The 11,480-nt window shown below is 41.8% G+C and overlaps 1 protein-coding gene across 3 annotated transcripts in view; it reads left to right on the forward strand.

The window, feature by feature from the left end:
- LOC123771208 (adipokinetic hormone/corazonin-related peptide receptor variant I) overlaps nt 1–7,351 on the forward strand; it is a 170,087-nt gene extending 162,736 nt beyond the window's left edge. For 2 of the 3 annotated variants that reach the window (XM_069324358.1, XM_069324359.1), the window contains exons 8-10: nt 1–25; nt 947–1,015; nt 6,020–7,351. The exon at nt 1–25 is cut by the window's left edge and continues 187 nt beyond it. In XM_069324358.1, coding sequence (XP_069180459.1) covers nt 1–25; nt 947–1,015; nt 6,020–6,140 — 215 coding nt within the window. In that variant the 3' untranslated portion in view covers nt 6,141–7,351. The remainder of the gene's footprint in view (nt 26–946; nt 1,016–6,019) is intronic. The other variant, XM_069324360.1, reaches the window with a different exon arrangement.
- Nucleotides 7,352–11,480: the final 4,129 nt, after the last annotated feature.

Genomic DNA, 11,480 nt, shown 5'->3' on the forward strand with positions numbered 1-11,480 from the left:
ACTCTTCCTCATCTCACGACGCGAGGTGAGTCAAACACGACATTGCAAGCTTCCTTTAGAGTAAGTTATATATCTGGGTGTCGAACGGGGGTTGATTTGTACACTAGAGGCGGGTGTGTGTTGTCAAGCACAAATATTCGTAGGTGAGGTGTGCTTGCGTGTTGTAAGGTGCCTGGCGGTGAACTTTGTAAGTCAAGTTGTCATTGGGAAGGTGGCAGGCAGAAATTGTAAGTGTTCATCAAATCAAGGGGCGGGGGTTGATGTACCCACACTCTCCCCACCCCCTGCTGTACCCACTCTCCCGCTCCCTCTGCTGTACCCACTCTCCCACTCCCCCTGCTGTACCCACCCCTTCCCCTTGTACTCAGAGGAGACTCACCAACAACAACATTTCTGTGAACTTACTCAGCCAGCTGTCACTCACCACCAGTGCAAGTACTCTATACGTGGGTAACGAATTCAGAGTGGAGAAGACGAGTACATGAGTATACACCCATTACCGTCCTGAGTACACTGAGTCAAGGGGGATGGGACCCTTCACCCCCACAGAGGACGCTGTCAACTGTGGCTCAGGGAATGAGGGAGGAGATCCCCCTGTAAGTCTCTGCTGCGTAAATATGCAATATTCAGGCCCTCAGGATGGCCTCAGCTTACCAGGATGTGATCTATGGCTTACTGTGTTTAAGGTTCTTCTCTGGCCTCTCTCCCTACCTCCCTGCCTCCCTGCCTCCCTGCCTCCCTCAATCAGGTACGCCGTGCATCAGAAGATGATAAAGAAGACAAGGGAGTAGAAGGACTAGGAAGAGAGAATGAGAAGAGAGGAGCAACAATGAGGGCCAAGACCCATGAGGATGACCCGGGGGTAGTGAGGGAGGGGGGAGAACATACATTAATGAGTGTATACTTGTGAGGTTGATGACAATGGCTGCCCTCTCCTCCCCCTCAGGTCCCCCACGGAGTCCGGACCCCCGCTACCCTTGCTGCCTCTCGCCAGGCCCTCAGCCCTCTGTCCCAGGTACGTCACGCCCGCACGCCTACACGTACTCATACTCACGAAACACACACGCGTGCGTGAATACACTCACATTCAGTGTCCACTCAGTACAAGTGGACAGACAGACAATATGCTGAGAACAGGTGTATAAACGGACAATATATATATACCACTGTAACTGCAGGTGGCCTGAGAGACAGGTATAACTGTGTCACTCTCCTCTGTCACACAACATTGATGGTTTAGAACTCTGCTGTGTCTGTCTGTCTGTCTGTCTGTCTGTCTATTATGCTTCTAGGTCCAGCGTCTAGCTTAAATACATTGAGAAATAATTTCTGTAACCACCGTAGCTGGTCTTCGGGTGCTGTAACTTTGTATTAATACAGGGAGACTAGTTATAGTGTTTGACTAGCGGGAGTATGGGAGTATGGACATGTATGAATACGTGTCCAAGCTTTACATATTCAGGCAAGCTGTGTATGTAAGAATATGTATGAATGCGTGTCCAAACTTTACATATTCAGACAAGCTGTGTATGTAAGGATATGTATGCATACGTGTCCAAACTTTACATATTCAGACAAGCTGTGTATGTAAGAATATGTATGCATACGTGTCCAAATTTTACATATTCAGACAAGCTGTGTATGTAAGAATATGTATGCATACGTGTCCAAATTTTACATATTCAGGCAAGCTGTATATGTAAGGATATGTATGCATTCGTGTCCAAACTTTACATATTCAGGCAAGCTGTGTATGTATGAATATGTATGAATACGTGTCCAAGCTTTGGCAGCACTCATTGTATGTACACGAAGCATCATCTTCACATCTGACTATGCACTCTCCTCACTATCTCTCCTCACTATCTCTCCTCATCAGTCACAATACAAGAATCTCTGGTTTGCGTCTTCGGCTCACAACCGGGACGTGGGGTTCGGTACCCGAGCAGGACAGAAACGGTTGGGCACGCTTCTTTCCCTCTGATGCCCCTGTTCACTCAGCAGTAAAATGGGGCGGGGAGTTAGACAACAAATTCAGTAATTCATAAACACGCCATATTTTTCAGCTCACAATCCGAAGACGATGCTCATCCGTCCCTGAACGGAGCATATGGGTAATATTTTATCTTGTAGAGCATGATAGTGGAGCATATTGGGCATATTATATCTTGTAGAGCATGATAGTGGAGCATATTGGGCATATTATATCTTGTAGAGCATGATAGGGGAGCATATTGGGCATATTATATCTTGTAGAGCATGATAGTGGAGCATATTGGGCATATTATATCTTGTAGAGCATGATAGTGGAGCATATTGGGCATATTATATCTTGTAGAGCATGATAGGGGAGCATATTATATCTTGTAGAGCATGATAGGGGAGCATATTAGGCATATTATATCTTGTAAAGCATGATAGTGGAACATATTGGGCATATTATATCTTGTGTAGCATAATAGTGAAGCATATTATATTTTGTAGAGCATGATAGAGGAACATATTGAGCAGATTTTATCTTGTAGAGCATGATAGTGAAGCATATTGGGCATATTATATCGTGTAGAGCATGATAGTGGAGCATATTGGGCATATTATATCGTGTAGAGCATGCCAGGGGATCATATAATAAATATTATATTTTGTAGAGCAAGTCATTGAAGCTCATTGGTAATTGTTGTATACTGTAGAGGATTCGAGTAGAGCATAGGATAACATTTGATCTGTTAGAGCATATGCTAGCTGATCATACTGGTGATATCGTACATTGCAGATCGTACCAGTGGAGCATATGAGTCATATTTTAGCCTGTTGAGCATGCAAGTGAATCATCTTGATAGTGAAAGGAACTTGCCTATATGATGAGTCACAATTAGCATATTTTTTTCCTCACCCCTGAGGTCTGGCGCGTGAGCGTGACAGCTTAAATTAAGCTGAGTGCGACTCACGCCTGTGAGTAGCGATTTACCTCTCACTGATTATGTGAGAGGTCAGAGGTCGCTGGAGACACAGTTGCAGTGATAAGAGACAATTGGTTAATTTACTAAACACAAACAAACAACTTAGAGGAGAGTATGTCGGAGGTTTATAGTTTAATCCCAGCCACTGCTACAATGTTGTCTTAGAGTGAATATAAATATGGAGGAGAAGATGACGGGACAGGGGAGTAATGTGAGGGGATGATGGGCATGCTTTGCATTCGCACAACTTCGTTACTTGGTTATGATTCGTAGATCTTATAACATGTTGATAAATATATTGGTTCGCCATTTTCCAATCATTGATTTGTATGTAAAGAGTATTTTTTGTTATGTGGCAAGAGGCATGTATATATATTTTTCTCATGACGCCTAAAATATGGCAAATTAAAATTATATACTTTATAACCAAAGTAGATTTTCTCTGTCTCTTTCTGTCGCTCTCACTCACACACACTCAAACACACAAAAGGATTTATGAGTTGCGCTGCTAAGACCCTGCAAGCTTAGAGCTGCTATCCAACGTTAACCTCTGAAGCCTGATCCAAGAAACTCATTTAATTAATGAGTTTATTATTAGCTTTCATTCTGAACATATTTAATTTAATGCGAAGTTAGTTCTTACTGGATGAAGAGGGAGGCAAGTGTATACCAGAGCCTTCATATAGTCAGTTGATTTCACACATTTATTCATATTCGAGAACAAGTTTTTAATGCTGGTCAGCCCAGAACTGGATGATCGCTGATGAAGAGGTGTTATTGCAGACGATGAGTCCCAGTAACGTGGCTGATGATATCATGACTAAACCACACACCAGAAGATGAGGAGGCGACGACGTGTCAGTCCCAGGACCATTATCAAGTCGATTGTGATAATCAACTTGATAATGGCTCAGGACGGACCGAAACGTTTCCGTCTCCTAATCTTCAGGTGTGTGGTTTAGTCTTCAAGAGGTGTCATTGACAAAGGAATAACCAGCAAGAGAATATTGATGGCTGAGCACCTTGTGTTCTAGCTGCCAACTTCTGAAGAACAGTGTCCTTACGCATAACGGTAAGTTCACCAACATCTCTCCAGTGTTGAAGGCTCTGATGAACTGATCAGGCCAACCAGACTGGGTCAAGACTTTTGACTTCTCACGCTTCTTCACCTTTTCCAAGCTTGGCATCAATGTTGACCAGACCACACACTAGAATGTGAAGGGACGACGACGTTTCGGTCCGTCCTGGATCATTCTCAAGTCGATTGTGATGAGGAAGTAGAGACAGGCAATAAATAGCATTCAACCTTGGCATCAATGATGGGGAGCAGGTCATCGAGGAGAATAGTTCACACTCAAGATGAACAATACAAAATTGAATCACAATTTTGATACCTAGTATCTTGATACAAAATTTTGTACGAAGATTGTTCGTCTTCATACAAAAAACCCTCTCGCCAGCGAGGGTTTTGCAACCGCTGCTGTCGAGGTGTGAGATGCATCTTAGCGTTACGCTACGGTATTTCACCTAACTGATGGAGATATTGCATTCACCTGGGCTCTAGGGAGGCCTCGAACCCTGGACCCCACACGTGTGTGAGGCCGAAGCTCTATCGACCGAGCTATTGAGTAGTCATGATAAGGAGATAAATGTTGTTTCTTGTGAACTCGACCCGTCCCTATATGAATGAGAAGGGTATTACATCAACACGTCCCAGATCTGTCAACACGTCGCTCTTCCATCAATCAACCCGTACCTCACCAACCATCAACCAGTGGCTCTCTTTCCTCTGAACGGAAAAAAAATTGAATTCATTTTTACAATATCATTCCCTTGATAAATAAAAGAATATAACCTCCAAAATCCTGAAGCAAAGTTATTAAAACACTTAAGGAAAAAAGAACACAATGAACACCTTATAAGACAAGCTTCCTGCCAGCATTACTTAACACTCAAGCTTAACACTCAAGCATAAACCTCAAGTGCCACTTCGCAGAGGTATTCTGACGCCTGCTGAGCGGCGTCGTTCAAAATAAAGTATCTGCGAAGCCTCATATACCAAGAAAAGGAGCCACATTTACGGTAATCGAATTTGGTCTCTCACACTCCACAAGATAACCTATTATCCTCTCCCCGACCCGCCGCCAACACTCACTGGGAAATGTGCCAATATGTGGTGGTCCTTTAGGACACGAGGTGGGTTGTTGTGTTCTGTAGAATGTTGCAGCGATCTGCATGCAATGTCATGCACTCTGACTTTGCCTGCATCACAGAAGGTCGAGATGATAGTGATATATGAAATCTCTCTGTGCCCTTTATCTTCTCTCGATACAGTTAGGTTAGGCTACAAAATCAGGAACGACCTTCAATATCTTCCGTGAAATGTTGATGTTAATGTAATTTGTGGTAAACAGTTATTAACACGTATTTGACAACATGTGAGTGGGATTTTTTCCCAGTAATCTCGAACATTTTAAATGATATCCTTCCTCATCTCTCTCCATATATATGTCTCTCTCTCTCTCTCTCTATATATATATATATATATATATATATATATATATATATATATATATATATATATATATATATATATATATATATATATATATATTATATATATATATATATATATATATATATATATATATATATATTATATATATATATATATATATATATATATATATATATATATATATTATATATATATATATATATATATATATATATATATATATATATATATATATATATATATATATATATATGTATATATAGTTAGTGCAGTTCAGAGTAAAAAAATATATATATATATATATTTATTTTATGAATGCTCTTGAATATGTTCGTTACTCAAAACATGATCACTGATGAAATATTAAAACAATATATAGACATTTATGCCCATCATGGTACAGTAGGTAGTGAGTGAGCTCGTTCTCCTGGAACAGTACTCACGCCAGGGACCTCATTATTTTCTCATAGTATGGTTGGTAGAATGTAATAATAAGACAGTGTGAGTTTTGGTGTGTTCATGAGCCGTTATTTTTCGGCAGACAGACGCCTGAAGGTGGAGACGGTGACCGCGCGGCGCTGATGATTCGGTACAAGAACGGCTTCTGCTACTCCACCTCCACCCGCTCTGTTTTTCACAACCGCAACGGCAGCCAAGTGTAGAACACTGGCGAGGAACAGTGACCAAGTGTAGAACACTAGCAAGGAAAAGAGGCCAGGTGTAGAACAGTGACCAGGTGTAAAACACTGGCGAGGAGCAATATAAACTTGAATGTCCGGGGAAGTATTATGGAGAGGGGCAGTATTTCTTACTCTAACGCAACATAAGGTATACCTCGAGGGGAAATGTTGATGGTGAGAACTGTGTTGTCTATATGATGGGAGCTTACTTACAGTGAATCTTTTTGATAATTACTTGCTTACAGTGAATGCTACAGTGGTGGTATTATGTATGAGTGAGCTGGATTATTATAATAATCTCGTGTATTGAGAACTACAGGGACACATTACATAGTGCTGTGGCAATCTCGTATAGTGAGGACTACAAGGACACAATGCATGGTACTGGTGTTATAGCAGACCCATGTAGTGAGGACAACAGGAACACATTCCACTACATATCAAGCTTGTTGGTGAACAATGCCATTTACTAAGCGCATATCAGCGAGGCTGTGATCGAGGGGCTAGACACAAAGGACCCCCTCATCTCACCTCACCGGAAACGCCTGTTCTGGCAATGTTTCAGAGAGGTGTTTGCAATATTACAACTGCGGGTGAAGTCCCCATCATGGCCATGAATGAGTTATATCTTTAAAACTATGTATTAAATGATTAGTTTTGTGGATAAACTCATTCCGTTTTGCTGGTAATTAATATGCTTTTTGTGAGTATTTCTGAGGCTTCAATTATCTGCAGTTTTATTTCGTGTATCAAACATGTAATAACTGATAACCTGGTTTTCGGCTCTGGTTAGAGAGGTACAATGTACTTGACACTTGGGGGAGAGGTACTTTATACAACAGTGGTACAGTGTACTCCACTTTGAAGGGTGGTACTCTGTACTCGGTTATGGTGAGAATGGTACAGAGTACTCCTCTTTGGTGAGACATTCCAGCAGACCAAGACAGACAGACATAGACATACAGACGGTAAACAGAAATATAGACAAGGAGACCCAAACAGACAGGAAACAGAAATACAGACAAGGATATAGACACAAATAAACTGACAATCATTCAGCCGATCATAGAGAGAGAGAGAGAGAGAGAGAGAGAGAGAGAGAGAGAGAGAGAGAGAGAGAGAGAGAGAGAGAGAGAGAGAGAGAGAGAGAGAGAGAGAGAGAGAGAGAGTGAGAGAGACTGAGAGACTGAGAGGCCGAGACTGACAGATAAACATTGATGTACTACATCGCCTTCCACGTCTGTTAATTACGGTAAATTATATATTTCAAAATGTTCTCCAGACAACTATTACCGTTGTCTGTATCACAAACTATACTGATATAGTTTGTGTCAAAAACTATACTGTCATTGTGTCAAAAACTATTTTGCCATAGTGTCAAAAATTATACTGATATAGTTTGAGTAAAAATCTATACTGCCATTGTGTCAAAACAATATTGCCATAGTTTGTGTCAAAAAACTATACTGATATAGTTTGTGTGACAAACTATACCTGACACATCAAAGAAGAAATAATGTTGATAAAACTATTATACTACCTTCTACTTAAAAAAAAAAAAGATGTAAACATTAAATTCTTTTTTATTCCGTAATGGTTTTATTAATTAAATATATGAGATTACGAAAACGTATTGAGTGTAATTAATAAAATATGATTAATACCTGACGCTTCGCCTTTTATTGACTCCTTTGTGTTTCACATGGGCACAGAGCACTGCTTCACATGGATGCAGAACACCGCTTCACATGGGTACAGAACGCCGCTTCACATGGGTACAGAACACCTATTCACATGGTAATATAACACAGCTTCACATGGGTACAGAACGCCGCTTCACATGGGTACAGAACATGGCTTCACGTGTATACAGAACACCGCTTCATATGGGTACAGAATACTGCCCGTTGTGGGTACACTTAGACCTTGTGGGATGTCCACTGGATCAGGATGTCTTGCCCTGAATCAGGATGTCGGATATCCACTGGGGAGAGTCCTGGCTGAATCAGGATGTTGGATATCCTCTGGAGAGAATCCTGCATGAATTAGGATGTTGGATATCCACTGGGGAGAGTCCTGGCTGAATCAGAATGTTAGATATCCTCTGGAGAGAATCCTGCATGAATTAGGATGTTGGATATCCACTGGGGAGAGTCCTGGCTGAATCAGAATGTTAGATATCCTCTGGAGAGAATCCTGCATGAATTAGGATGTTGGATATCCACTGGAGAGATTCTTGCCTAATTCAGGATGTTGGATGTCCACTGATGAGAAACGTGGCCTCATTATCAGAAACATATTGGAAATCTAAGGATGAGGAGCATCCTAACTTATCATCAGGATGTAGATTACCAGCGTAGGAATACGGCGGATGTAATCAGGATATAGAAGTTCCACTGAGGCGAAAGATATAAAAATTATATAAAAAAAAGTAGATATCCCTAGATGAGAGGCCTTCCTACATTATTCATAGTGCAGGATATCAACAGCTCTACGATATTCTTTCATTGTCTTCAGGAGGCCTGGTCGACGACCGGGCCGCGGGGACACTAAGCCCCGGAAGCACCTCAAGGTAGGATATAGGACATCTATCTTAACGAGTGCTTTTATAGAAACATTAATTAAATGCCTTTTATTTAAATAAATAAAAACATATAAAAATAAATAAACAGTACAGCACTATATAATGCTTCACTCAACTAGCCGGCTATTTTTTCAGAACACCACAATTTATTTTTATTTAAAAATTACCTTATTTCGTATTGATATAAGAAATAGCCAATGAGTAATCACGTAATAAAAAACGGACCAAAAGATAAAAGTAAGCATATGGAGCCTCGGGACATGACGGCCACACAGCTCAGCCGTCAGGGAAGTGAGTTAGTAATTACCAAAAGATGGCGCCAAGCCCAGCTGCCGGGCAAGAATCGCCGCCTCGGCGAAATCGTCATTTTTCGCAAAACTCAAAATCAAAACCAGCCATAGAATCGTTTTGAAAATGGTACCATTAGATTTACCGCAATCTTTGACGTTTCTTTCTGATAACTCTTTCTTTGCTAATTTTCAATATGAAGGCTTTTACACTCATATTTACCGAGATACAGCCAATTCAAATATCAAATATGTCATCATGTTTTCTCAACATATTATTAAGAAAAATGAGTTGATGAGCAATTAATAATAATTATAATGAGCTTAATATTAAATGGATATTAAAAATTTACACATTTCTTTGTTCGTTATTTATAAAGGTATTGCTTTTATTTCTTCAAGCCTATCACAACATCCAATCACTGTGTAGACAACTTCTCTGTCTGCAATGTCATCAGGATGTTGGATATCCACTGGACAGAATCCTGCCTGAATCAGAATGTTGGATATCCAATGGCGAGAGTTCTGCCTGAATCAGGATGTTGGATATCCAATGGAGAGAGTCCAGCTTGAATCGGGTTGTTGGATACCCATTGGGGAGAGAGTCCTGCCTGAATCAGGATGTTGGATATCCAATAGAGTCTTGCCTGAATCGGGATGTTGGATATCCACTGGAAAGAGTCCTGCCTGAATCAGCATGTTGGATATCCACTGGAGAGAGTCCTGTCTGAATCAGGATGTTGGATATCCACTGGAGAGAGTCCAGCTTGAATCAGGATGTTGGATATCCACTGAAGAGAGTCCTGTCTGAATCAGGATGTTGGATATCCATTGGAGAGAGTCCAGCTTGAATCAGTATGTTGGATATCCACTGGAGAGAGACCTGCCTGAATCAGGATGTTGGATATCCCACTGGAGAGAGTCCTGTCTGAATCAGAATGTAGGATGTCCACTGGAGACTCCTGCCTTAATCAGTTTGTTGCATGTCGACTGATGAGAAACTTGACACTCATTATCAGAAACATATTGGCTATCTTAGGATGAGGAGCATCCTAACTTATCATCAGGATGTAGAATACCCGCGAAGGAATACGGCGGATGTAACCAGGATATAGGAATCCCACTGAGGCAAAACATGTCAGAATTATATATAAAAAAGACCGTCTCGGAGTTCTAAAAAACATCTACAACGACGGGATAACATAACATGATATTGCCTCCCACCTCGTCAAGTCTGTGACGTGACACTAGAGCCTCTGATGTTGATGCCTCTTGTCGGTCTTGCCTCTCAAGTCTTCCTACTTGGGAACCTGTACACTGACCATTGCTACCTTCAACACTGCCAGTGTATCCTCAGGATGGATATAGGGTTCAACAACTAGTCACTCGATGCGTATGGGGTCCACTATCACCCGTAGGATGGTGTCCACTATAACCCGTAAGATGGGTAAGGGGTCTATTACAACCCGTAGGATGGGTATGGGGTCCACTATAACCCGTAGGAGGGGTATGGGGTCCACTATAACCCGCAGGATGGGTATAGTGTTCACTAGAACGCGTAGGATGGGTATGGGGCCAACTACAACCCGTAGGATGGGTATGGGGGTCCAATATAATCCGTAGGATGGGTATGGGGTCCACTACCACCCGTAGGATGGGTATGGGAGTCCATTACAACCCCTAGGATGGGTCGTGGGGTCCACTACAACCCGTAGGATGGGTATGGGGTCCATTACAACCCGTAGGATGGTTATGGGGTCCACCATCTGTGCGGAAGTGGACCCCCATATCAAACCTGTGGATTGTAGTGGCCCCCATACCCATTCTATGGGTGTTTGTAGGCCCCATACCTATCCTACAGGTGGTAGTGGACCCCTTACCTATCCTGTGAATGGTATTGGACCCCATACCCTTCCTCTTGGCGGTAGTGGACCCCCATACCCATCCTGTGGGTGGTAGTGGACATCATACCTATCCAACAGGTGATAGTGGACCCCATACCTATCTTTTGTGTGGTAGTGGACACGTAATCTTCGTGTGACTTGTTGTGGACGCTTTATCTATCCTACTTACAGAAGTCTACCCCATAGATATTCCACCGTCACATCGTTTTCTGTTAACGTTCCTACAATTCATTATCTTTAAAATTTTCAAAGCATATACTATTGTATATAATGTTGTACCCGATGGGACGGGTACTATGGGACGTGTGAGAAGAGAGGATATGTCGCGTCGTCCTTATCAAGCCGTGTGAGGAAGCAGAGAGAGCGAGCAAGTTAACATATGAGGTAAGAATGGAAGGAGCAAAGGGAGAAGGTAAGCCAAAAGTGTTAATAGGAATAAAGGAAATTGTTGAAGGCCTAACAGGAAGAATAGGTAACAACTAAAGGAAAAAGATAAGAGCCTAGAGATGAAGTTTGAGAGCGTGTACATCTTTGGTTGTTGACCCAG

The sequence above is a fragment of the Procambarus clarkii genome, chromosome 14 (genome assembly GCF_040958095.1).
Source record: "Procambarus clarkii isolate CNS0578487 chromosome 14, FALCON_Pclarkii_2.0, whole genome shotgun sequence".
Taxonomy (NCBI): domain Eukaryota; kingdom Metazoa; phylum Arthropoda; class Malacostraca; order Decapoda; family Cambaridae; genus Procambarus; species Procambarus clarkii.